Source organism: Grampus griseus, assembly GCF_964374135.1.
Source record: "Grampus griseus genome assembly, chromosome: 19".
Lineage (NCBI taxonomy): Eukaryota > Metazoa > Chordata > Mammalia > Artiodactyla > Delphinidae > Grampus > Grampus griseus.
This window is the reverse complement of record NC_139013.1, coordinates 58,107,109-58,134,415: the sequence shown is the minus strand read 5'-3', so window position 1 is coordinate 58,134,415 and position 27,307 is coordinate 58,107,109. Positions and strand designations below refer to the sequence as shown.

At 63.6% G+C, this 27,307-nt stretch overlaps 1 protein-coding gene across 1 annotated transcript; it reads right to left on the bottom strand.

Annotated features, from left to right (window-relative positions):
• Nucleotides 1-178: 178 nt before the first annotated feature.
• CDH15 (cadherin 15) lies at nucleotides 179-21,333 on the bottom strand. Its single transcript, XM_082676594.1, has 14 exons — nucleotides 21,210-21,333; nucleotides 14,497-14,655; nucleotides 14,196-14,351; nucleotides 12,982-13,126; nucleotides 5,708-5,868; nucleotides 4,854-4,982; nucleotides 4,255-4,440; nucleotides 3,089-3,342; nucleotides 2,293-2,435; nucleotides 1,896-2,132; nucleotides 1,449-1,688; nucleotides 1,204-1,340; nucleotides 927-1,094; nucleotides 179-706 (listed from the first exon to the last, which is right to left on the bottom strand). The coding sequence occupies exons 1-14, from the start codon at nucleotides 21,249-21,251 to the stop codon at nucleotides 482-484; spliced, it is 2,382 nt and encodes a 793-aa protein (XP_082532720.1). The 5' UTR covers nucleotides 21,252-21,333; the 3' UTR covers nucleotides 179-481.
• Nucleotides 21,334-27,307: the final 5,974 nt, after the last annotated feature.

Genomic DNA, 27,307 nt, shown 5'->3' with positions numbered 1-27,307 from the left:
CTGGTGTCCACCTCCCCCTCACAACCAGGCATCCGCAGCCTCTCCAACTGCCCCCACCCCCTCGGGGGCCAGCCCACTGCTGCGGCTCTGGTGAGACTGAGGTGCAGAAAGGCCCTGCAAGTCGCCGTGCCAACCGTGCGGAGAGATGAGCACGTTTTTAATTCATGTTTGCCCGAGAGCTGCTTCCTTTCATACAGAGATGAGCTCAGCGTGGGTGGGAAGCAGAGCTGGGAATGGGGCCTCTGACCCCATTGGAGACAACTGACGGGGCAGGAGGGGCGCCTCCTTCTAGCCACTCCGCTCTAGGCTTTGGGCCCTGACTTCCCCTGGCTGAGACCAGGCTGGCCAAGGCCCCAGGGCGGGGCGCAGGGCCCTCTGTCCATCTCGACACACAGCCGAGTCCGGCGTGTCCGCTCAAGCGCCTGTGGTCTGCCCTGTGTCCGGGAGGCCGTGCCCTCAGCAGGGTGGGTGCAGGTCCCCATCAGAAAGCCTCTTCCCTGGTGCCCTCACGGGGCCCGTACAAGTCGGCCAGCCGGGCAAAGCGGGGCCCCCAGTCCCAGAGGCAGCTGTAGTCTGCGTCCTCATCACCCAGGCTGGACAGGATGGAGCTCAGCGTGCCTGCCACGGATCCGTCCCCCTCGTAGTCATAGATGAGAGCCGTGTCGTAGGGAGGGACGGCGGGGTCGCTGTCCACGGCCTCTAAGCCCTATGGAGAGGCCTGGGGCTCAGGACCAGCACGCGCCGACCAAGTGCCCTCCACCACCAGCTCGGCCAAGGCCTGGCCCCAGGAGCCGGGTTGGGGGCAAGGTTCTCTCTGGGCGATTCTCCTCCCTCGGCAAGAACCACCACCCCTGTCCAGCCCCAGAGCGATGCCTCAGGCTCGTGGGGTGGGGGAACGGGGTGCAGGGCGCCCCTGGGGCACCCACCTCGTTGATGAAGTCAGCGATGTCAGAGGGGCTGGTGGGCAGCACGCGGGGGGCCTGGGGGTGCGATCGGCCGAACGGGGCGTCTCTGCGCAGAGAAGGCCGTCCCAGCGGGGCGCCCAGGGCCGCCAGCTCTGCCGGGTGGCGCAGCTGGTCCATGTCATAGGCATCCTGAGAAGGGACGGACAGAGCGCGTGGGGGTGAGGGTCGGGAGGCGGCTGGCCAGCTGGGGCCCCTGGGGAGACCCCCCAGCACTTGTAAGCCACCCCGGCCCCCTCACCTGGTCCTCCTCCCCGCCCCCCTGCTCGTCGTAGTTGAGGATGTTGTCCCGAAGGTCGTCCTGCAGCCCGTGCAAAAGCCTCTTGTCACACGACTGCTGCCGGCACCGCACCAGGAGGGCCACCAGCAGGGCGAGCACTGGGGGTGGGGGGGGGCAGCGGAGGTCGGTGTGGGGTGGGGGCGGGGCAAGGCGGGGCTGCCAGGCGGCGCGGGGCGGGGCAGGGATCTGCAGGCGCGGGCACTCACAGAGCAGGAGGATGACACTGGCCAGCACGATGACCAGGGCGCCCAGGCTGATGCCCGCGCCACCCGCCCGCAGCGCAGCGGCCCCCGGCAGGCAGGCGCCGTCCAGGCCGCAGCGGCACACGGTCACGTTCAGGGGCTGCTCGCGCTGCTGGGGCGGCTGTCCCGAGTCCTGGAGCAGCAGGCTCAGGCGGTGCAGCCCCTCCTGGACCTGGAGCCTGGGCCGCAGGCGCGCGTGGCTCACTGCAGGGGGTGCCGGCGGTCAGCAGGGGCAGGGGCGGCCACGCCCCTCTGCGCCTGTGCTTCCGGCGGCAGCCGGCCTGGGTTCCCCACCTGTCCTGTATGTGTGATAACTGATCCCTGCGGGCCTGAGGATGCAGTGCACTGAGGTGGGAACCAGTGGGGACCTGCCCCAGGCTCTGGACCCCCAGGGGCGTGGGGCGAGCTCACCGTTAACCTGGCTGAGGCTCCAGTTCCGGGCCAGCTCTGGGAGCCTGGGGCTCAGCTGGAAGTGGAAGGGGGCCCCGTGGGGGGGCAGGTCCTCATCCGTGGCCCCCAAGAGAAGACCGGAGCCCTGCTCTGGTGTGCTGCACAGGCTGCCCCACGGCGGGGACAGTTCAGGGGCGTGGTCGTTGACCTCCAGGATCTCAACAGACAGGGTCCCTGTGGCCGTGCTGGGTGGGGAGGCTGCAAATAGGAGAGGTCTGGTGGGCCCCTTGCCCCTGCAGAGCCCCCACCCACCCCTTAAGTCTGCTCGGTGGAGTGCCCGCTCTCAGCCCTTGGGCAGCAGCAGGGGCCCCAGCCAGGGTTAGGGAGCCCTGGAACCCAGGCCGAGCTCCACGCTCACCATCATCTTGGGCCAGGATGATGGCCCTGTACCAGCCGTCCTTGAGGAAGGGGGATGCGGGGCTGAGCACGCGCTGGGTCTGGACCCGGCCAGTGGCCCCGTCCACTTGCAGCCAGTCTTCAGGGTCATAGTCCTTGGAGTAGCTGTTGGCGAGGAGGGGAGGAGGGGCCCTGAGCCTGAGCCGGACCCCCGGAGGTGTGGTCACGTGTAGACGTGCACACACGCACACATACGCAGGCCTTTAAGGATAGTCCTTCCACAGCCCTAAGCTGGTATTTTCCATCCCAATCAACAGATGAAAAAACTGAGGCTCGGGGAGGGCAGGTGAGCTGCCCAGGGCCCCGTGGCCACTGAGTGACAGCTAGGATTCAACGGTGGGCACCATGTTGACAGACAAGGGTACATAGGGTCAGGGCAGGGGGTGAAATCCAAGACAGTGACAGCCAGTCCTAGTGGAGTAACGGCTCCCTGGAACGGACAAGGCCGGACACTCAGAGGCTGGCCAACAGACGGGCCACGTCAGCGTGCGCCAGATGCAGCCCAGTCCTGCCTACAGGACGAGGTCACGTGAACACGCACGCGCACGCACGAACGCGCACGCACGAACGCGCGCACGCACGGTACTTGAGAGCCCCTGGGCTCTCGGTGACGCACACAGATGAGCCCTCTGCCCTCCGACCAGGGCCCTAATGGGAACCCTCAGGGCACAGGGCTCAGTACCCTTAGCTGTGCTGCTACCCTGGCTGGGAGGTGGACTGGGGCTGTGAGTTCCCCCTGCTCACCCCGGGGCCCCCACCTGAGCCTCTGCGGCTGCTGTGTGTCAGGGTCTCGGGCAGAGAAGGTGGCCACGGGGGTTCCTGGGGCCGCCCCCTCGGCCAGGCTGGTCCGCAGTGGGTTCTGCTGGAACACGGGCGCCTCGTTGACATCCCGCACCTGCACGCTGACCCTGGCCTGGCCCCGCTCGGCCCTGGGGGCCGCCGCCTGCAGGGGAGCCTCGTTCTGCGCCGCCACTGTGAGGTCGTAGTGCTCCCGACTCTCGTAGTCCAGCGGCTGCAGGGGAAGCGGGGCGGCCGCCCGTCAGGACTCCGGCCCCCTCCCCCCATTCAGGGAAGCCTGAGGCAGCTGCGGCCGAGAGGCCTCTTCTGCTCTGTCCTCAGAGCCCCTTCTTTCCTTCTGCTTTTTAGCCTCGGAAAAACAAAAATCACGCAGGACAAAAAGGCACAAAAAATAATGCCAAAATGACGGCTACTCATCACGCAAACGTATTTGCTGGGTGTTGTGAGGCCAGTTTCCCGTCCCCTGGCCGGGCGTCCTCCTCGGTGCCCCAAGCAGACACTCGCCTGGGTCTTGCTAAGAGGGTATTTGGTGGACGTGGTTGAACTGACCCGTCCAATCAGCTGACTTTAAATAAAGAAGATGGTCCTGGAGAACCTGGGTGGGTCTCATCTGTGGGTGAGAGTCTCTGAGAGCAGACCTGAGGCTGCCCTGGAGAAGAAGGGCTCCCACCTCCAGATGCAGCCTCAGCTCCTGACTTTGCAGCCTGTCGCAGCCCCGCAGACTCCGGACTTGCCAGCCGCCTGCACGACGGCCGGCGTGAGCCAGTCTCTGGCAATAAGGCTCTTCCTGTGTTGACAGCTCATCTGCATCTCTATGCACGTGTATGCACGTGTGTGTATGCTCAGGGGTGTGCGTGCACACGTATGTCCTGCTGGTTTTGTCTCTGGTCTCAGTTTGGCCGACATGTGAGGTCTGTATTTGTGCACGTTGATCATATACTTTAAGTGGCAAGACACTGGAAGTAACGTGGGCTTGCCCCCTCCTTCCAGCCCTGTCCCCCTGTGGTCAGCGTGGCCCGAGCCCACAGTCCTAGCGTTCTTGGTCCCCTTCGCTCCCTTCCTAAGGATGCACAGAGGGTCCAAACGGGGTCCCAGGGTGTGAGGAGAGGCACCCTCCTCAGCTCACCTTCACCACAGACAGCACACCCTCGTTGGTCCTGGGGTCGGTGCGGATGGCGAACTGCCCGTCAGGGTCGCCCTCCAGGATGGTGAACCTGGCCACCCAGTTGGGGGAGCCGGGCAGATCCCGGTCCTCTACCTCCAGCCGCCCCACGTCCACTCCGCTGACGGCCTCTGTGGCCTCCAGGAAGAACTGTGGGAACTCGGCCCCGTTACCCACGGGTGGGCCGGGGACGGTCCCCTGTGGGGTCACCCTCCCACTGCCCACCCACGAGGAGTCCAGGGCACCAGGAGCCCCCCCCCAGTCTCGGCCATGTGCTGGGCACATCCTCCCCGGAGGGCAGGGCTGCCGCTCGCTCCCACCCAGGAAGGCTTGGGGACAGGTCCCACCCCAGGGTCTCTGTGGCTTCCCCCCAGGGCCCTCTAGCTCCTGACATGCTCACAGCCCCCCGCCCCCCGATGCTGGCCTCCGGCAGGGTATCCTGCACGGTCCACACAGGATGCCTCCTCTGTGGAGCACCGAGCCTCCCACCCACCAGAAGCCCCGGGATCGGGGGGAGGTCAGCCCTGAGCAGCGGCCGGTGGGGGTGAGGACGGTGGCAGCACCTGACCCCTGGTGAACTCGGGGGCGTTGTCGTTGACATCCTCCAGTGTGATGATGGCCAAGGCAGTGGCGGTGAGGCCGTCTCCAGACATGTCCGCCACCTGCAGGGTCAGATTGTACACGGCGACCACCTAGGAGCACAGTGACATGGGGTCAGGAGACCCAGGTGGCGCGCAGGGCGGGGCTGGTCAGCCACCTTAGGGCCTGGGGGCAGGGCCGGCAGACCCCAGGAGGCTCCGGCATCTGCCCTGCTCCCAAGCTCTGGGGCAACAGGCTGCCTAGCCTCTCCGGGTCCGACGGCACCACTGTCGACCCCAGACTCTGCCCCAGCCTGTGAGTGGGCAAGAGGACGGTTGCCGAGCCGGATGAGCACTCACGGGGCACCTGCTGCACTGGGGTGTGGGGTCCCTGCCCTGGGGAGCCAGGTGCAGCTGCCGAGAGAGGGGACAGAGATCAACTAACGCAGTGAGTGGCCCTGGGGAAACCAAGGAGGGCTTCCTGGAGGTGAGGTGCCAATGCCACACAGAAGCCCGGCAGCCAGGGGCCGCAGGGGCCCCACAGGGGAGGAGTGGGCACGGCCGGCTGGAGGGCGACTGTTTCTCTGCAGCATGCGTGGTCGCTGTGGGCCCACCCCAGGCCGAGGAGCCCTACTGCTCTGCAGGCAACAGGGTGGGGGAGGTCTCCGGCAGAAAAACACGCTAAGGGCCCCTCACACCATCTCTGGACCGAACCACACAACCACCCGCGGGGCAGGTCTGCTGGAGCCCAGGGCCACGGACAGTGTCCGCGGCACTCGGACCCCTCGTCTGGGGGGCTGCCCTGCCTCAGCTGTCAGGGTGCAGCTGCATGGCCTCACCTCGCGGTCCAGGCCCACTTGAACCGTGCGGATCTCCCCCGTGTGCGGGTCAATGCTGAAGAGCTGGGGGCCGCCCTGCTCCAGAATGGAGTATCGCAGGGCCGCGTTGTCCGTCTCCGGGTCGTCCGCATCCGTGGCCTCAACCCTGGTCACGAAGGTTCCTGGGAAGGGAGGGGACATGTGGGGGTGACACCCATAGATGCCAGGGCGCGTCGCCCACTCCCCCGCGGCCCGCTGCACCGGGTCCAGGCCCGCGATCAGCCTTGCACGTGCAAGCATCCCGGCGTCCTGGCTTGCGTCGCCAGTGGGGATGAGGTCAGGTGTCCGATGCACACTGCGGACACCTGTCTCCTACAGAACCCTGAGACAGACCAGGCGAGCCCGCTGGGGAACCAGCCCCAGGCGGGGCGAGGCAGCGCCCAGGGCCGCACCTGCGCTCTGGGGCAAACAAGGCCCTGGATCTCGGAGAGAAGGGCCTCTGCAGGGGTCCTGGAGGTGCCCCAGCACCTGTGCCCACCTGTTTTCTGGAGCAATTCAGGTCTGACCACCCCTCCCCACACCGGCCCAGATCAGGTGTACTAAAAGTTATCCCGGTGAGGTGGACCAGCCTCGGGCCACCCGAGGAGCTAGCCCCCCCTCACCTGTGACTGGGCTCATCCCAGCCCCTCCTGGGCCCTGACGGGTCAGCTGAGTGTCATGCTGGTGTCTGATGAACGGTAGTGACCCGGCCACTGACCCAGCCTTAGAAGGTGGGAAGCTACCTTAGCAGGTAACTCCTGGCATGATGCTGGACCCCAGGCTAAAGCCAAAAACAATGTTTAGAACAGGCACCCTGCCACCGGGATGCAGACAAGCGCTTCCAAAGGCACCTGTCGGGCTCTCTGTGACTGAGCAAGTGCGCAAACTCCTGGGGTGACTGGAGCCCAGCTTCTCGCCAACAGAGAAGAGGACCCCAAAGGAACCCTGCAGAGCTGGATCAGAAGTGGAGGTGCCAGAGAGGACTCGTGACTTGTGATGGAGGCACAGAGCCGTGTTAACACAGCTGTGACAGTGCGTGCACACACGACGTCTGTATGTATGTGAGCTTACTTCCCAGCCCCGGCTGCTGAAGGGGCCTGGGCCAGTTTGATGAGCTTCTGATCAGCCATGATTTGAGCTTCAAAACAACGGTGCAAAGAAGCACAAGCCACTGAGCGAAGCAAGAATCCATAAATCCAGACACATCCGTGTGAACAAAACACATACGAGACAGGCTGGGACCCGGGACCCTTTGCTGCAGGGCTTGCGCCTGGACACAGGTCTCCTCGAGCCACAGAATACAAAGAAACTACAAGGGACTAAAAATAACTATGTACGTGGCAGTTCGAGCAAATTCTGGACGACATACAAAGAGACTAAAAAGCCCAACGGCCACTTCTGAAGAGCAAACACCAGCCGGGAGCAGAAGCAGGGTACCTGTGCGCGCCCCGCGCACACACCACCACCTAAGGTGGTGTCTTTCCCGGCACCGTTTGCTGAGGAGACCGCCCTCTCCACGCTGAATGGTCCTGGCGTCCTGTGTAAAGTCACCTGCCCGTGATGTGAGGTTTATTCCTGGGCTCTCTATTCAGTTCCATCGGTCTATGGTCTGTGTGTCTGTCTTGAAGGCAGGTGCACACTGATTACTGTACCTTTGCAGAAAGTTTTGAAATCAGAAAGTGTGTCCCCCAGCTTTGTTCTTTTCCAGGATGGTTTTGGCTATTCAGGGTTCCTTGAGATTTTATAGGAATTTTAGAATGAGTTTTCTGTTTACGGCAAACCCCCTAAGCCACCCCCCGCGGCCTGACCCCCTGGACACACCCCTGACCCCTGGACACACCCCATATAAGGAACAAGCTCGCCCCCCCTCAGGGAGCAAGCTAGCAAGGGAACCTGTTTCTTGTTCCCACTCCCCACCGCTGCAGCGGGGGCCCCAATAAAGCCTTGCCTGAATTTCTTGTCTGGCCTTTGATCGATTTCTATTGATTAAAGAGGCCAAGAACCCTGGTGGGTAACACATACACACATATTCATATACAGGGGTACTGAAAGTCCTATCATACAATAGAGAGCCAAATGATGACCAAGAAGAAACAATGAAGAAACAACAGCTGACGCAGGCAAGAGCCGCCAGAGATGCGAACGCTGCTGGGCGGCAGCTTGAGGGGCAGCAGGACACCTGCACAGTCTCAAAGGGTCTCCCACAAGACACCTATTAATTACAAAGGGGAAAGGAGAAAAGCCAGAGCGAAGAAGCTTGGCGGACACCCCCTGAACGACAGACCCAGATCGGCATCTCCAGGAACGGGATGTGCACGCCTCCAGCCACGCAGACTCACGCAGGGACAATCATCACAACAACCGCCTAAATGCCTCAGGATGTCAGTGTCGTGAGCAAGGAGCTGAGAGGCTTTCGCAATGAAAACTACAAAAGATCAGTGAAAGAAATTGAGAAAACACAAATAAACGGACAGACAGAAGACTTGTTGCTAAGACGTCACTACCACCCAGAGCGACCTACAGATGCAGTGCGATCCCTACCAAAATCTTAAGGACAGTTTCTTTACATAAATAGAAAACTCATTCTAAAATTCCTATAAGATCTCAAGGGACCCTGAATAGCCTAAACCGACCTGGAAAAGAACAAAGCCAGGGGACACACTTCCTGATTTCAAAACTTTCTGCAAAAGTACAGTAATCAGTGTGCACCTGCCCTCAAGACAGACACACAGACCGATGGAACCGAATAGAGAGCCCAGGAATAAACCTCACATCCACGGGCAGGTGATCTTACACAGGACGCCAGGAGCATTCAGCGTGGAGAGGGCGGTCTCCTCAGCAAATGGTGCCGGGAAAGACATCCACAGGCGGAAGGATGGAGCTGGACCCGTAATTACTTAACAGCATATGCAAAAGTCAACTCAAAATGGATCAGACCTACGTGTACAACGTAAAACTAAAACTCAGAAGAAAACACAGGACACTGGTAATGTCACGAAGGCAATGATTTCTTGGATATGACACCAAAGGCACAGGCAACAACAACAAAAATAGACAAACCGGACTTCACGAACATTTAAAAATGCATCAAAAGACACTAACAACAGAGTAAAAAGACAACTCACGAAATAGGAGAAAATATCTGCAAATCATTTATCTGATAAGAGATTAATATCCAGGATATACAGAGAACCTGTAAAACTCAACCAGAAAAAAAAACCAACAAGCAACTCAATTCAAAAATGGGCAAAGGGACTTGAACAGGCCTTTCTCCAAGGAAGATATACAAATGGCCAATATGCACATGAACAAACGCTCAACGTGACTAATCATTAGGGAAATGCAGATGAGAACCACGAGACAGCCCCTCACGCCCATTAGGATGGCTGCCAACAGCAACAACAAAACAAAACAGAAAGCAACAGGCGCTGGTGACAACGTGGAGAAGCTGGGACCCTCCTACACTGTTGGTGGGGATGGAAAATGGTGCGGCCACTGTGGAAAACACCATGGAGGATCCTCAAAAAATTAAAAATACGGCTTCCCTGGTGGCGCAGTGGTTGGGAGTCCGCCTGCCGATGCAGGGGACATGGGTTCGTGCCCCGGTCCGGGAAGATCCCACATGCCACAGAGCAACTAAACCCGTGCGCCACAACTACTGAGCCCACGAGCCACAACTACTGAAGCCCGCACACCTAGAGTCCACGCTCCACAACAAGAGAAGCCACCGCAATAAGAAGCCCGCACGCTACAACGAAGAGTAGCCCCCGCTCACCACAACTAGAGAAAGCCCGCTCGCAGCAACGAGGACCCAACACAGCCAAAAATAAATAAATTTATTTAAAACAATTAAAAATAGAACTACCATTTGATCTACCAGCCCCACTTCTGGGTACATACCCAAAGGAACTGAAAGCAGGGTCTCAAAGACATATCTGGACACCCATGTTCACTGCGGCACTATTCACAACAGCTAAAAAGCAATCCAAGGGTCCACTGAAGAATAAACAGATAAACAAAGTGTGGTATAAACATGCAATAGAGTATTATTCTGCCTTGAAAAGGAAGGTGACTCTGACACGGGCTACCACACTGACGAGCCCTGAGGACAGGACGGTCAGTGAAATCAGCCAGACCCAGGAGGACAAGTACTGTACGATTCCACTCACGCGCAGACAAATCATAGAGACAAAAAGCAGACAGTGAGTGGCAGGCACTGGAGGGGGAAATGGGAGTTAGCGTTTAATGGGGACAGAGTTCCAGTCTGGGAAAATGAGAAAATTCTACGGATGCTGGTGGTGGTGCACAACGATGTGAACGGGCTTAAAACCACCGACCCGTACACTTAAAAATGGTTAAGATGCTAAACCTTGTTGCATGTATTTTGCCACAATAAAATTTGGCAGAACAGAAGTCAGTGTCATGAGCTCCTGGCGGCTGAGGACCCGTCCCCACTGAGGGGGTGTGAGCAGGCGGGGGCCTCAGTCCTGCCACCATGACGAGAACGGAGGGGAAGATCACACCTGTGTGAGCCCGTCAGACGGTGACGCACAGGCGACCTGACACCCCCGAGTCCAGGCTGTGACCCCCCAGGAGGTGCACACGCTGGGGCTCCCCTGGTGGGGCAGGTGCAGCGACCCCACAGAAGCAGGAAGAGGGGCCGAGATTGGCACAGCTGCTGGCGGTCCCTGGGTGCCCACACGGGGGCCTGTGCCCTCTCCCACGCGCCCACTGACTGCTCCCAGGGAAGGCGGGGTGGGAGGAGACCCGGGAGGGCCCCTCGGCTGAGGCCACAGGGCAGCCCAGGTGTGGGGAAGGCCATCGGTGGTCCACAGTCACAGGGTGAGGGTGGGGCTGCTGGGCTGGAGGGACGGCGCTTTGCCTTTGGGGGAGGAGCAGGGACCCTGAAGCAGCCCCAGCCCTGGGGCTCAGGGACCACCTTCGACTGAGACTGCCCACCCCCCAGTACCCCAGGAGCCCTGCCAGGTAACACACAGGGGTTGTCACCCCGCTAGGGGCCCCTCTGCATGCAGGGCTGCGCTGCCGTGGCGGGAACGCAGAGAGGCCCCCGGGATCCGAGCTCAAGCAGTGGCAGAGGCTAGGCCCGTCTCCTTTCCCCACCGTGGGCTGGCCCCCACCTCTGCTGTGCTCTCACACACAGGGAAAGAGGGGAAAATTCCACCCTAGTGATTAAACAGCCAACAGAACCAGATGCACGGCCAACCAGACACTTGGGCTTTTATCTGACAGAACTGAAGCAGCCACCCTCCGCGCGCAAAAGGCCCTAAAGGAAAAGGTGGACGGCATGCAGGAGCAGACAAGGCTCAGACAAGCGGCAGAGACTGTGGACAGAGGCAGGACCGCCTTAAAGGAAAAGGTGGACGGCATGCAGGAGCAGACAAGGCTCAGACAGGCGGCAGGGACTGTGGACAGAGGCAGGACCGCCTTAAAGGAAAAGGTGGACGGCATGCAGGAGCAGACAAGGCTCAGACAGGCGGCAGGGACTGTGGACAGAGGCAGGACCGCCTTAAAGGAAAAGGTGGACGGCATGCAGGAGCAGACAAGGCTCAGACAGGCGGCAGGGACTGTGGACAGAGGCAGGACCGCCTTAAAGGAAAAGGTGGACGGCATGCAGGAGCAGACAAGGCTCAGACAGGCGGCAGAGACTGTGGACAGAGGCAGGACCGCCTTAAAGGAAAAGGTGGACGGCATGCAGGAGCAGACAAGGCTCAGACAGGCGGCAGGGACTGTGGACAGAGGCAGGACCGCCTTAAAGGAAAAGGTGGACGGCATGCAGGAGCAGACAAGGCTCAGACAGGCGGCAGGGACTGTGGACAGAGGCAGGACCGCCTTAAAGGAAAAGGTGGACGGCATGCAGGAGCAGACAAGGCTCAGACAGGCGGCAGGGACTGTGGACAGAGGCAGGACCGCCTTAAAGGAAAAGGTGGACGGCATGCAGGAGCAGACAAGGCTCAGACAGGCGGCAGGGACTGTGGACAGAGGCAGGACCGCCTTAAAGGAAAAGGTGGACGGCATGCAGGAGCAGACAAGGCTCAGACAGGCGGCAGGGACTGTGGACAGAGGCAGGACCGCCTTAAAGGAAAAGGTGGACGGCATGCAGGAGCAGACAAGGCTCAGACAGGCGGCAGGGACTGTGGACAGAGGCAGGACCGCCTTAAAGGAAAAGGTGGACGGCATGCAGGAGCAGACAAGGCTCAGACAGGCGGCAGGGACTGTGGACAGAGGCAGGACCGCCTTAAAGGAAAAGGTGGACGGCATGCAGGAGCAGACAAGGCTCAGACAGGCGGCAGGGACTGTGGACAGAGGCAGGACCGCCTTAAAGGAAAAGGTGGACGGCATGCAGGAGCAGACAAGGCTCAGACAGGCGGCAGGGACTGTGGACAGAGGCCGGACCGCCTTAAAGGAAAAGGTGGACGGCATGCAGGAGCAGACAAGGCTCAGACAGGCGGCAGGGACTGTGGAGAGAGGCAGGACCGCCTTTGCTCTAAAAGGCTTCGCTGGGCCGCTGAAGCGGAACAGGTATGCAGGTGAGATGTTACTATGTGTTAGTGCTAACCCCTGACTTTGAAGTTACACTGAGTCCCTGGTGTGCTCTGAAGGCCTCCGGTCTGCAAACAGCCTGGGATCTGACCAGAGCCCCGGGGACCCGGTGGGGAGGGAAGGAGCAGATCACTGTCTGGAATGCCTATTCTGCCTGGAACAGAATCAGGCCAGCGAGTCTGCCCTGTGAGGACGCAGAAGGGACAGAGGGTCAGCGGTTTCTGCACTCAGTGTAGAATTAATAAGCGGAGAGAGGCATCGACTGATAACGGGCAGGGGGGTCGCCTCTCGGGGGATGAAGGAGACACAGGTGTTGGTTGCACGACACTGTGAATGTGCTAACTGCCACTGAAAAGCTCGTTCCAAAATGGTTAATTTTATGTTATGTGAACGTCACCTCTATTTAGCAGGAGGAGGGGGGAGGAGGGGGAGGGGAGAGCAACGGAAGCCACCGGAGCTCTGCCATCCAGGAATCCTCTCTGAACTCTGGAGGATTCGGGGGTTGACATTTATATCGCAATGGGAAGAGGCTTGAGTCGACTTGTGGAAATTCCCTCCGTCCTGGAGACTGTTTACGTGTTTTTAGACTCTCTGAAGGACCTCTGAAGTTCTTGCTGAAGGGGAATCCTGGACTTCTGACCTACCCAGCGCCCTTCGCGAAGCTCCCTCCCCCACCGGGAACCCACTCGGCTCACCTGGGACGGCGCCCTCCAGCACCCGGCCAGTGAACACCTCCTGCCGGAAGACAGGCCAGTTGTCGTTCTGGTCCACAACCACGATCTCCAGGTCCGTGGGCTCCTCCAGGGTGGACCCCCCCAGGTCCAGAGCAAAGGCCCTGAGCTAGTCAAGCAGAGAGCAGGGGCTGGCACTGCGGCCCCCACGAGGGCAAGAGCAGCAGTGAGTGCACTCTGTGTCCTGCTGGAAACAGGTGAGAAGCGGCACGGGGACGGGGCAGTGCCGGGCAGGTGGGACTGCGCTCGAGGGGAGCCTGGGTTCTCCCAGCAGGCGGGGTGGCCACCACACGCCCCCTCTTGCCTGGGCCACCAGGAAGCCCACAGCTGTGCTTCGAGCGTGGCTGCAGCGACGCTCCCCCTGGCGCCCCTGGTCTCTCTTCCCCTGGCGCCCCTGTTCTCTCTCCCTCTTTCTGTGAACAGTTGTGGCTGCTTTTGAAGTTTCCGCTCCACACGTGAAATTGTAACTTCAACCATCTCCTGTCCCTTTGGAGAACAGACTTGGTACGACTTCCAGGGGAAACACACCCTCTAACTCTCTGTGTAAGGGAACCAAGAGCTGGTTCTCAAAGTCTGAGGGAGACTCCGGGCACAGGAAAGGCAAAGGCTGCAGCCCCCTGCCCGGGGCAAGTCTGAACATCACCTTAGGGTGGCCAGGATGGGGGTGGATCATCTGTCTGTAGGGGACTCAGGCGAGTTCCAAGCTCCCCTCCTTGGCCCCTCGCTCACCCCCTCCCCACGGCCCTTTCTCTCAGACCTGACAATCCCAACGCCTCCATTGGGCAGATCCCGTCCCACCTCCCCCGACGTCCCACCCTGACAGTCACGGGGCAGCTGCCGCTAGGGGCGGCCAGTTCCGTGGGATTCCTCATGGCACCCCTTCTTCAACTCACATAGCAGGCTCAGGGGAGAACCGGCCACACCAGTGTCTGGTGTTGCTTTCCTGGGAAGGCTGCCGCCCACCCTGAGGCCAGCTGCCCAGTCCTCCTGGGCAGGACCCAGTGTTCAGTCCGCTCACGCACCTGCCGAATGAGCCTGTGACCCTGAACACCTGCTTCCTGGGGCAGCCGGTCCCAAATCCCACCCCTGCCCCCCAGTTAAGGATGCTGGGTTTTGCAGGTGGAGGTGTGGCCATGGCCCCCATGGGGCGGGGTGGGGCGGGGCGGGGCGGGGCCCACCCTGAAGCGGTCTGTCTTCTCTCGGTCCAGCACGGCATTCAGGGACACCTTCCCTGTGAACTTGTCTATGGAGAAGATCCCCCGGGGCTCCTCGTCCACGCCGGGCCCCTGGATGCTGTAGATGATGCTGCCCAGCTGCTGCCTGTCCGACTTGATCTGTGGGACAGGTGATGGGCTGGGGAGGTGCCCCAGGGGAGGGGTGTCCCCTCTCTGCAGCCCTCGGTCCCTCCCCCAGCTGGGATGGGGTCGCTCAGCCTGCGGCCCCAGGGGTGTGCCCGCCCTAAAGCACGCGGCCCCCCACCTGCACCAGGGGGAAGGGCAAGCGCTTGTGGTTCTCGGACACACTGATGGGAGGGATGACCCAGGCTCTCCGCACGCGGCCCGGTGCCGGCATCCGGTGCCAGGGGTACAGGGTATGCGGCCTCCTCAGCCCGGGGACCCCCACTGACAGGCACAGGCTCTGCAACAAAGAAAAACCTCCGTCACCACCACAGCAGCGCCCAGAGCTCCCCCACCAGGGCCGGGACGTCCCCTCCCCGACTGCCAAGCCCTCTGTCGTGTGGCCCGGGGAGGTTCGGGTGCCAGGACTTGGGGGGCATGGGGTGCTCAGGGGGACAGGAGGCAGCCTGGCTCCCGGGAGCCCGGGGATGGGTGGCAAGGCCCGGGAGGGAGGTGGGTTGAAGAGGAAGGGCGGCTGGGCTGGGGGCAGTGGGGGGACACGCGGCCACCCCAGGCCTCCTGGTGACGTGAACTCTTGAGGGCTGGTCGAGGTTGACCAGGCAGCGCTTTTGTCCTCAGAGGCCCAGAGAGGGGGCCACCTGGGGGCCAGAGCGCCCACCCCTCCCACACAGGGCAGCTGTTCACACGGCAGGTCTCCTCTGCCAGGCTGGGGAGGGGGACACTCCACACGCCTCTGGGAAGCAGGCGGTGGGGCTGTCTGTCCCAGGGCTGCTTTGTGGAAATGAAACGGAGCTGAGCTCCCAGCTCCCCGCCCCCTGCGGCAGCTGCCTCTGCCTCTAGGGACCGGCGGGGTGGGGTGTGTGCAGCTGTGAGGCTGAGGGGCCGGCGGGAGGACGGGGCAGCTGGAGTGTTTTGGGCCCTGATCCCCCAGAGCCCAACCCCAGCCCGTGCTGTTTTCCCCCCAGAACCGTGGAACCAGGTGTGACCGTGTAACCAACACTTTAGTACCTGGAACCCGGGACGCTGTCTCCGGCTCCGCACGCCCAGGGGACAGGGGGGCCCTGTGTGCAACGTCCCCGAAGCCCAGCGCTCGGGGCCTGTGGGGCTGCAGAGGCAGGACAGAGTGCGAGGCAGCCGTGTCCCCCGACACTACCCCACAGGCGGGGCCGGGGATATGCACCCACCGCCCTGCCACCACCCGCTGAGCTCTGGGCTCAGCACTAAGGCTAGTCAGGAATGCGGCCCGCGGTGCCGAAACCCTCCCCAGACCCACTGTCAGCTCGTCCCCCCCCACCTCTCAGACGGGGAAACTGAGGCCCAGAGAAGAAAGCCACCTGGCGGGGTGAGGGCAGAGCTGGCGGCAGCCCCAACAAACACCCAGAGTCTCCTGGGACAGCCCTGGTTTAAACACGTGGTCTTCGCATCCCACGCCTCGATCGGCCAGTGGCTGGTCTGAGCGTGGGCTCAGGCACTGTGGCCGGCTGGGCGTGGAGGCACTGGGGGCCCTCTGTGCTCCCCGAGTCATGAGTGGGGCCGACGCTGGGGCACCCTTGGAGGGCACAGAGCCTGGCTGGACTTGGATAAGGGCTGTCAGGGCTCAGGGCGGGGGCAGGGATGCTACTGGGACCCAGCTTGGCTTGGCTATAGGAGAACGTGAGCAACGCGTCTTCCATGGCCCTTATGACCCCCCCAATCCCCCTGCGTTTGCAGCTGCCCCCTGCCCAGCCCCCCTCCAAATCCAAGGCAGGGCAGTGCGGGAGATGCAGTGGAGCTGCTCCTGCCAGGCGCCTCCCCAGATCTCTGTGCTGCGGGCTTCCTCTGCCTCCCATGGCCCTTCCCCTCCTCGACCCCTCGACCCCGCCCCTGGCCGGTCGGTCCACCGACTTCTGCTGAGGTTTCCATCCCTTTCCCCATCGCAGTCGGTAGAAGGACCAGGCCTGGGCTGGTGGCCTCAGGGAAAGCGGGCTTGGTGACTGGTGAGTGGGGGGACTTAGGGGGCAAGGGAGGGAGGAGAGGCCCCTCAGCCAGGAGGCCGCTCTTCCGGGCAACCTCTGGCCTGTGCCCCCCTGCACGGCCTCCCTGTTCTGCCCGCCTGGGTCCTTGTACACTTTGCTGACAGAACTGCACTGACATCCAAACTAAAGTCAGTCTCCCTGGGGGGCCCCGGGCCACCTCCCCAGTGCCCAGACCTCGTCCTGCCACTGCACTTGAAATGCCAGGGGCCTGGGGTCCAGGCAGCAGCACACCCAGCTTGGAGGAAGGGCCGGGCGGTTCACCAGGCCCCCGAGCTCCCCGTGGCCCGACAGATGGCAGCACTGCCTCCAAGCCTCCCGGGCAGCTGGCTTCTCACCAAGACGGCCCAGCACAGGCCAGCGTGGTGTTCCCGCCAAGCGGAGACCTGCCGGCCTTTGTCACAGGCTCGGGGGGGGGGGGGGATAGCGTCTGTTTCCTGGGCATCTTGGGGCAGCAGCTCCCTTGCCCCCAACCTCGCCGTTCCCCGCCCCTCCCTCCGCCCCTCCCCAGCCCCTCTCAGCCCTCAGGGAGCAGCAGAGGCGGGAGCCACAGGTCCACCAGCGCTGAACCTCCATCGCAAGGAGCACTTCTGTGATGCCCAGTGACACAGAGGCACCGCCCTGACCTCAGCAGGGAGTGAGGGACAGCCTGCAGATGCTCCCGGGCCTCAGGCTCTTGGAGAGGCACTGGGGGACACACTGCCCTGTCCATACCTGGGCTGGCCCCTCCGGCCCTGCAGCCCCCCACCGAGCCTACGGCTGCCCCCGCCCTGCCAGCAGCCTTGCTGACACTCCAGGACGCCCACCGGCTTGGCACAGGGCATGTGGCCGGGGCGGAGCCTGGGAGTCCTGGACCCCAGACTCTCCACGGCCCAAGGTCACGAGGTCAGCAGGAGCCGCAGAGCCTTGGCAGGGGCCCTCGCCCAGATCGGAGGCTGCAGTAGGTGGCGTGGCCAGAGTGGGCTGCAGCCAACCTCCGGCTCTCGGGACGCTTCTCAGTTTGTCCCTTGTCCTCCCGCCAGCCCCTTCCCAGAAGATGCAGGTGGCCGTGGAAGGCCTGGGAGCCGCCTGGGAATCCCAGGACATTGGAGCCGGGACGAAGCCACGTGCACAGAGCCGTGGACGTCGAGCGCACATCGCTCACAAACGCTGTCACCCTCACCGCCCCCGCACCACACAGAACCAATGGGCATCAGGGACCCACTTCTCCCAGCGGGTGCCCGGTGGCATCCCCATGCTCACCCTCCGCCGCTCCCTTAGCCAAGAGCCTGAGAGAACAGCCTGGAAGCCCTAGAGACGCCGGGCCGCTGCCCCCTCGCTGTGGTCCCAGCCCCGGCCCCCAGCCCCACGGCTGCCGAGTGAGAGAGCTCCCCGTCTGGTTCGGAGCTCGTGGGGCCCAGCAGCGCGGTGAGCACCCTACAAACCCACTGCAGGGGCAGGAGTGGCCTCACCCCCCCCAGACCCAGGCAAGGGCCCGGGTGGGTGATACTGTGTCGCTGCAGGCCACGGTGGGCAAGGCCCTGAGCCCGAGAGCAGCTGGCCAGCTCCTCCCGATGCCCCTCTGGCCTCCGGGCGGCTCCCGTCCCCTGGGATCTGAGATGGCACCCGCTGCCCTCAGGCCCCCGCAGGGGGCCTGGGCTACTTCACCACCGCCGGGGCTTCCAGACTTGACTCACCATCACAACCAACCAAGGTCAGGAAAAATAGATTCCACCAGTTTACCCCCGGCCTACTGAGTCAGACCTCCCAGGGGGTCCCGGAGCCCCCAGGTGAGCCTTGGGAACATCTGGGAATCAAGGCAGGCGCAGGGCCGAGAGGCGGGACTTGAGGGTCACACAGCCCTGCCCTGGCTCCCACCCCACCCCTCGGAGGCCCTACGCGTGGACGCACCCCACCATCAACTGTTCAGAAGCGAACAAGTGCCTGAGCCCTGGAGGGAATGCCTGCCGCCCTTGCCCGCTGCAGGGGTCTGAACTGCCTGGGCGCCTGGGGGCAGCCCGCAGAGCTCTCTGCTTCTCTCCACCAGCCCTCGGTGGGATCGGAACAAAGAATTACGAGGCACGGCCCCGTCTCCTGGGAAGAAAGCTGATGGCTCACCTGCCCTGGATAGAGAGGCTGGTGACCAGGGCGGCCAGGGGGACGGCAAGGAGAGCCTGCTTCAGCTCCTGGCACTACGGCCTCTGGTGGCCCCTGCGAGTGGCAGGCAGGAGGCCCGGGTGCATCCTGGTTGACTGAAGGGTAGCATCTTCCATCTCCCTGCAATCGGGCAACCCTTACGCAAGGAGGCTGCCACGGCTGGGGAAGGGGCTCTGGGGCTCTCCTGAGCACGTGGCCTCTGGGAGGAGGCCGCAGCCACACTCCTGGGGGCTTTGCAAGCCGTGAAGACCCCCTGAGGCAACGGGAAAGTCCTGGAACAGGATGGGCCCCACGGCAGACACGCATGGTCCTCTCCAGAACACACTGTCGGTGTGACAGTAACCGGGGCCGCGGAGGGAAGCCAGGTCGGGGCGCTGTCCTCTCAAGGTGGGCAGGACAGCCGGGAGCATGGTGCCTGCCCCAGTCAGCGGGGGTGGGGTGGGGGGGAGGCTGGAGAAAACAGCTGTCCCTTCGCCTCGCCATCTTGCCCCTCCTCTGAAGCCCGCAACAGCTGGAGGGGGCTCAGGGGAGAGCCGCAGGGGCCTCTCTGGGCCAGGCGGACAGCTGGGTCCATTCCTGGCGCGCCTGATGCCTGCCAGGCCGTCCAGGAACAGGGCGGCCTGGATTCCAGCCGGGGGTGGGGAAGGGGCTCAGGCCTGGGGAGCTTGTGGGGCCTCTCCCTTAGCCCAAGCAAACCCCACCCACGTTCCCCCGGGCTCCAGGCCTCGCACCTGCTTCCTGGAATCTGAGGGACCCAGGCCCGGAAGTGATGCTGGAGGGGTGTCCCCGCACGTGAGTGCACGGGCAGCGACATGGCTCAGCGGAGCCGGACGCAGGCTTGGGGCCCCTTCCAGCAGCACGTGGGTCTGCCATCTGGGCTCCCCACCCCCAGGCAGGGGGGGTCCCAGTGAAGGCCCAGCTACTGGGGACACCACGGGCACAGGTGAGGGGCCGATAGAGGCCAGTTCCGAAAAGACACACGCTAAGCCCCCTGGCCGACATTTCAGGCAACACAAGGGAAGGGTGAGCCTCGTCCAAGGCCACCAAGCAGATGACGGGCCTGTGCGGAGTCTGGTCAACAGGCCCCCACCCCAGGGGCCCACCCGAGACAGCCCTGCCGGGGGGCTCCCGCAGGTGGAGGAAGGTGTGTTGGGAAGCGGCCGCAGGACCCGTGTGGCTGGACAGGAGAGGACAAAAGTCTGAAAGCTGAGCTGGATGGGGGAGGGCCGTGCGAGGTCCTACGCAGACACACGTCGGCCAATCCCGAAGTCGCTCCCCTCGCACCGGAGCTAGTTTGAGCCGCGGGGAGCGCGGGAACATGAGTGGCCAGGCCCGTTGGCTGGCCTCCCAGCGCCACCAGAATTCCCGCAGTCCCCGGCTGTCTGGGAGCGGGCGCATTGGGCATGACCCTGGGGGAGGGGAGAGGCATCCGAGAGGGATCTACTCCCCTCCCCGCAGCAGAGGCCCCCTGGGGCCCGGTCAAAGGATGACACCCCCAGACCCAGGAGTGGGCCTCCGAGGACATGCCGCCTGATGCGGGGCAGGGGCAGGAATCGTGGGAGGGGGCGTTGCAGCCTGGAGCCTTCTGGAGCGCATGGGGGCGTCCAGGCCCTGGGGTGGGGGCAGAGAGCCCGCTGCCCCGGGTGGGCTCCCAGCAGCGGGCCGAGGGGCACAGGCCGTGGGCAGCCACGCTGTGCTGGGCAAGGGTGGCTGCGGCCTCCCTCTGGGTCAGGTGGCCATGGCAGTGGGGAGCGGCCAGCACCGCCTCCATGGGGTCAGTGAAGGCCCGGAGGCAGGGGTGTGGGTAGCTGGGGCGGGGGCTGGCGGCACCTAGTCAGCTGCCAGGGGCTGAAACCCGAGCCGGAGCCGGGGGCGCCGCGGGAGTGAGGGGCGACGCTCGCCAGCGGCCGGCGCTGCGTGATGGCTCTGGAAGTGTAACAGTGAGTGATGATTCGTGGGCGCAGGGCCAGGCCCTGTGCTCATCACCTGTCAGGTGTAAGAGGCCTGAGGCCGTCCTCCTGGCCCCCGGCCCTCACCAGTGACCACCGCTCAGCTCAGTCCCCCGAAGCCCGGAGACCACTGAGGTCACACGCTGCACTCCTGGCCCCAGCCTAGCACCTGCCCAGAAGCCAGGGGCCGAAAGGATGCGGTCCCAGCCACCCAGGGGTGCCCGTGTGGCGAGTGGGGCGGCCTGTGTTTCCTGCCGCCCGTCCTGCTCCCACCAGGGAGACCAGGGCTCCCCAGGGAGAGGGGGCTTCTGGAGGGCAGAGCCCACAGCTGCCCCTGCCGGCCGGACACATGGGGGCTCGGACTCCACCCAACTAGACTACGGAGAATCACCTACCAGCTCACAGGGGTCCCTAGGGACCAGGCCTCCAGGCTTTCCCAGCTGGGGGTGCTCCTGCCGCCCCCTCTCCCTCGCCTCCCGCGAGACTGAACACTCCCAGACCCCAGCAGGGCTGAGGGGCGCCCCTCCGGAGTGAGGGCCCGCCTTCTGGGTGCTCTCCTGGCCGTCCCCGAACTTGGCTCCCCGTCCGGTCCAGCGGAGGCGGTTACACTCCCCCCTGGACAGGGCTGCCCCGCACAGAACCCTCGGCTCTCGGTCCCCGAGGCCGGGACGCCCCACTCTAAGACGCCGGCGCTCAGTGCAGGGGCCAGAGACCCCCGCGCAGCGCCCGTGCCTTACCTGGGCCAGCAGCCCGAGGGCGAGGAGGAGCGCGGCGTCCATGGGCCGGCGGCGGGCAGCGGGCCGAGCGTCCGGCGGCGGGAGCGACGCCTTCTGCTGGGACAGGACCCGGCTGAGTGACAGCACAAGTGCGCGGGGCGAGCCTGGCGAGGGAGTGATAATGTGTGCGGGGGCGAAGCTGGGCGGGGCGTGGGGGCTGAGTTACAGCACGTGGGCGGGACGGCGCCTGGGGCTGAGTGACAGCACGTGTGTGGGGCGGGGCGTGGGGGGGCCGAGTTACAGCATATGGGCGGGGCGTGGGGGCGGCTGAGTTACAGCAAGTGTGTAGGGCGGGGCGTGGGGGCTGAGTGACAGCACATGGGCGGGGCGGGGGGCGGGGGGGCGGCTGAGTGACAGCACATGTGACTGACAGCATGTGTCGGGGCGGAGCAGGGGTCGGGCACCGTCCCAGGCTGGATGCGGGGCTCCAGGAAGGAGGCTGTCAGAAAGGCAGCGGCGGGTGGGGGCTGGGGACTAGGGTGGATTCCCTCATTCATTCTGAGCACCAGGCACTCTCCTGCCTCAGTGCCTTTGCACTGGCCGGCCATGCCCTCGCCAGGACTGCCTGTCCGGCTCTCCCCAAGGCCAGCCGCTCGCTGCCTTGAGGGCTTGGATCACATTTGCTGTGTCCCTTTACTGTCTCCCGCTCAGGGGTGGAGCCCCCCCAGGGCAGGTTGTCCACTGCTGACCCCCAGGGCTAGCACACAGGAAGGACAGGCACAGACCTGGCCCGGTGCCCAGCTCTACCCGCCCCTTCCTTCCTCCTCGGTTGGCAGTTACTTGGTTGGTAACTACCTGGTGGAAGGGGGAGGCTATCTCTCCCCTCCAAGCCCCTGCGCTCCTGGGCAGCCTGCGGCTCAGAACCAGGGGAGGGCGGGGAGGGCGGGGGCGGCCCTGCGGACCTCGAGCCGTCTTCTGGGCAGGGAAGTGGGGAGTGTCCTCTCCGAGAGCCGGTCTTCTCTGCAGCAGGAGCAGGCACGGGGGCCTCTGCTCTCCTCTCCAGATTGCGGGGCAGCTGAGCAGGTGCGGCACCATCTGTGCCCTAGGCCTGCTTGGAAGGAGGCCAGGCTGCCGGGGATAGGGGTGAGGGCAGGGGCTCCGGCAGAGACTGTGTCCCTGGCACTCACCGCTCCAAGGTGGGGGTGGAGGGCGGGAGACCCTTCCAGCTGCAGGCTCGGAGGCCCTGGGGCTGAGCAGCTCCTGGAGGCCACGTCCTGCCTCTGAGGTCAGACCCCAAACCCGGGTGGAGGAGCCCTCTGAATGTTTTTGGGTTTCTGCCCCCTGAACGGGTAGAGGGTGAAGTAGACGGGGGCAGGGGCTCAGCTAGGCCATCCCTCCTCTCGGCCATCTGTGTCCCCCTCAATAACCTCCCGGGTGCGGGGGTGCTCCAAGGGGGAGTGTAAGCTGGGTCTGGTCATGGGAGAGCCCGGAGAGCAGGAGGAGTCCCTGGGGGAGGGGCGTGGTCCCCAGGCTGGTTAGGATCCCCCCCCCACGGCCTCGCCCCCCAGTCTCGTGCCGTGCCCGGGCAGCTGGGGCTGGGGACGCGGAAGCCTGGGGTCCAGTCTGGCTCTGGGCCCTGTGCAGGAAGTTGTCTCCACTGACCTCTTGTGTCTGAGCCCCGAGGTCCCGTCCGGCGCTGGTCCACCCCAGGCTGCAAGGGCCAGTTGGCCTTCCTTGCCCGTGGACCGTCTCCTCCAGAAGAGCCCTTATTCCTGGTGGACTCAAGGCGACGGACCCTCCAGGCGCCCCCTCCGCTTACCCGGCCGCCAACCCCAGGGTTCAACCCTTCACCACCAGCGGACCCTCCCTCGGGTCCTGTGCGAGTGGGAGGGGCCTGAGGTGCGGGTCCCGCCGCCCAGCCCAGTGGGGCCATGACCTCCCCTCCCTGGGTGGCCTCCTCTGTCTCTGGTGGGACACGGTTGGGCACCTGTGAGCTGGGAGGAGGGCAGTGGCTCCACCGGACTGGGGTAGGATGGTGAGGGAGCGTTGGGTGAGGGGGTGTGGGGTGTGGGAGGGGGCGTTCCAGCCCTGGAGGTTCATCCACCCATCTAGGGATTTTCAACTTTCTCTTGATAAAAGGGGGGCACCGAGACTTTCAGCAGAGAAGTGAAGCTGTTATAACTTTAGAAATAAAGTGCAGTTACATTAGAACAATACCGTAATTGTAGTGTAATAAGAATCATTATGGGGACTTCCCTGGCGGGCCAGTCGTTAAGAATCTGCCTTCCAATGCAGGGGACGTGGGTTCGATCCCTGGTCGGGGAACTAAGATCCCACATGCTGCGGGGTAACTAAGCCTGCGCACCACAACGAGAGAGAAGCCCGCGTGCCACAACTAAGACCTGACACAGCCAAAAATAAATAAATATTAAAAAAAGAATTATGTGTAAAAGTGTGCAGGCTTAGATAAAATTGCACACAAATACACCCCCAATAAGGCCCAGTGTTTAGTCCCCATAGTCCTATGAAGCAGGGGCCTCAGTCCACGTGCAGATGAGGACACTGTGGCCTAGCAGGCATGACAGGGATGGCCTCCCTGAACCTGTGAAGACGTCACGTTCCTTGACAGAGGGACCCTGAGGTGGGGAGGGGGTCCTGGATTGCCTGGACCAGCCTCACCTATTCACAGAAGCCCTTAAGAGCAGAGAACGTGCTGCCCCTTAAACGGTCAGCTGGAGCCAGAGAAATGCAGCAAGAGAGGAAACCAGAGAGATTTCAGGTGCCAGGCGGACAGACACGTGGGTGCAGGAGCGGGAGACCCACAGTCAGCGGAAATGGGGCCCTCAGTCCTACAACCCTGAGGAGGCTGAGTCTGCCAAGGACCTGGAGGAGTTTGAAGAAAGTTGTCCCCTGAGCTCCAGGTAAGAGCCAGCCCGGCAGACACAGAGCCTTCACCCCACGTGACCGGGAACAGACGACTCGGTAGAGCCCACTCAGACGACGGACCTAAAGAAACAGTGAGGGGCTTCCCTGGTGGCGCAGCGGTTAAGAATCCGCCTGCCAATGCAGGGGACACGGGTTCGAGCCGTGGTCTGGGAAGATCCCACGTGCCGCGGAGCAACTAAGCCCGTGCGCCACAGCTACTGAGCCTGCGCTCTAGAGCCCACGTGCCACAACTACTGAAGCCCGCGTGCCTAGAGCCCGTGCTCTGCAACGAGAAGCCACTGCAAGGAGAAGTCCGCGCACCGCAATAAAGACCCAACGCAGCCAAAAAAAAAAAAAGAAACAGTGAGATAAAGCTGTGGTGTTTCAGCCGCTAAGTCTGCAATAACTGTTCTGGCGGTGTGGCCAGGTGAGCACCTGGGCCACTCAGCTGGTATTCAGCAGGCGTTTGCTCGCTGGGCTCACTGGGATAATCGCATGACCCCGCGCCCCAGCACAGCCCACCCGGGGCTCCCATGCACACACCCATTGTGCAGGCGAGGGTCAGCTAGCGCCGTGTGGCCAGGGGACGGCCAGGTGAACGCAACTTCTCGGGCTGCGCGCCCGGGGTTCAGGCTCCCATGTCCAGGATGAGACACAGAAGGGAGGGAGCAGAATGCCTGGGGGTTCAGGAGGACCGAACAGGAAGGACGTGACCCAGACACGAGGCATTGGCCTGGGCGGAGCACAGGGTCCTCGTAGATATGAACTGGGTGCCTGTGCTCATCCGGGTGGAGGTGCCCAGTGGGTAGCCGCAGGTAACCACAGTCAAGGGTAGCAGTGTGCTCCGGGAGGCCCAGGCACTGATCTCACCCCACACGTGGACTGTCCCTCTGGGGCCTCATTTTACCAGGCAAGGACCCAGAGGCCAAGGTGACACGGCCAATACAGGTGAGGCCTGGCCAGGAGCCTGGGCAACTGGCTTCAGGGCCCACGCCCTTTCCAAGTTCAAGCCCGGTCTGGAGGTCAGGAGAGAGGCTGGGTGGAGGCAGACACTCCCCCACAACCTCTCCCTCCCCTCCTCCCCACTCCCATCCCTCCCTCCTTCCGCAGTTCCCCTGTGCCAGGCCCCTTCCAGGCCCTGGGGCATCAGCCCTCATAAGTCTGCCCTCCCAGGGGAGTCAGGCACCGACAGACCCTAATGTGATGAAGCGGCACGAGCGGGGGTCCTCAGTGGAGGCAGGCAAACGTGGGGCGGATCTGGAGGGGCCCTGAATCCCCGCCTGGCCCCCATGGCTTGGATGGAGCAGTGGGGCCCTGCAGAGGGTTTCCTGTCCCTTAAATGGGTCCCAGGGTCAGAGGGGATGGTGGGGTGGGCTGGAGCGTGGGGAGTGCAGAGTGTCACTGCCTGGGTCCTCTGGTGGCCAGGGCACAGCCGGGCGGGGCCTCCCAGGACAGCAGAGGTCTGGGCTGCCGGCAGGTTTGGGGGCCTTGCCTGTTCAGCAGCCCGGTGATGGGCGCCCCCCACCACCACCACGGAACAGTCATTCTCAAACTACGCTTCTAAAGTCTTGGGTGCTCAAAAATACGGACGGACAGACAGACAGATGGACAGAGACAGAAGAGAAGCTGGGTGTACCGGCGGCCCCCACCGGCCCGGCGGCCATGAGAACCGGAAGCCGGGCTGGAGGCCCTGGGGCGGCAGACTCTGTCCCAGCCTGCCCCAGGGCTGTACCTGAGCTCCAAGCCCCCACATGCTGGGGCCGGGGTCCCTTCCTGCCCAGCAGCCCTGACTCGGGGGATGGAGGGTCCCGCCAGGCACCGGAGCAGCAGGAGACCAGGGGTCCTAGCGGCTCCCGCCATGCCCGGAGGCACCAGCAGAGGGCAGTGTGGCTCCAGGGAAGGCCGGGCGGAGGCAGTGGTCTGGTCCTCCCACGTGCTGGCCCTGAGGTCTGGGGGCATGGCCTCGGCCAGGCGGCACCTTCGTTGGCCGAGCCAGGCTGCCCCGCCGGAATCCCGAGTTCCTGAGGGCCGTCCAGGCCCCGGGCCACGGCAAGGACCCGCGAGGTTCAGGGGCGCAGGCCTGGCCACACTGACGGGGGTTCAGGCAGGGCAGAAAACAGAGGTCTCTGGGCTCGGGTGGTCAAGCTTGAAGGCAATTTGTAAGCATAACTGTCACCCCCAGAGGGTGGCTTTCATGGAAAAACCCACTGCAGTAAAAACCTTCACCAACGTGGGCCGGGGCCAGGGCACCCAGGCACGCATGCACCCCAAGACTCCAGGGCAGGGATGTAGGCCCCCGTCCTGCTCATCCCAGGGTCTCAGGGCGCTGAGGACCAGTAGAGGAGGCTGTGCCGGCTGTGCCTGAGCTGGGATCAGGGAGGGCAGGCACAGGTCCTGCGGCGGGTGCGAGAGCCCCACAGGGCGTGCACACCAGCCTGGGCCTCCATCATCACCCACTCACCAGCGTCTTCACTCCCAGCTGGCCTGGGGGGCAGCCTGTGCCCGTGGGCCCCGGCAGTAACTGGTGGAGCAGGGCATGCAGGAATGTCGTCGGGGAGACCCGCGGAGCTGCCTGGGACCTGGCAGCTCTCGGTTTGGATTTGGGGCTCCTGGGGCCGTAGGAGAGGCCTCAGTGAGCCTGTGTCCTGCACACACATCACGTCACAGCCCTCACGCGCCAAGTCACATCTGCACCCTGGTGCATGGCCCGGGCTGCGGAGGGTCCTTGTCTGGAAGAAGCTGGGGTGATGGGCTCCGGGCAAATGAGGCCGCCCAGGGGCTGGTCTTTCCTGGTCTGGGGGGAGGGGAGGGGAGGCGGGGGGCTGTCTCCCAGCACTGCTGGCTCCTGGGGGCTGCAGGACAACCGCCCCCCTCATCTGCCTCATGGCTCTTCCCATGCGGCCCAGAGATTCCACCAACACAGCTGCTCCTTGGCACCTCCCCAGTCAGAGTGGGTGAGAGCTGGGAGGGGTGGAGGGGTGCTGGCAGGGGAGGGGGACATGTGGGGCCCCAGGGGGGCTCCAGAAGGAACGTGTCCCCAAGCCCGCCCAGGCAGCGCAGCCCCCGCGCATTCCCCAGCCCGCCCCACTGGGCACCAGCACCACTGTCTCTCAATCAACATCAAGGGAGCTGGTGACAAATTTGGGAGCAAAGAACCCCGAGCAGCCGCATAAATCACGTTAATGACCGTTCAG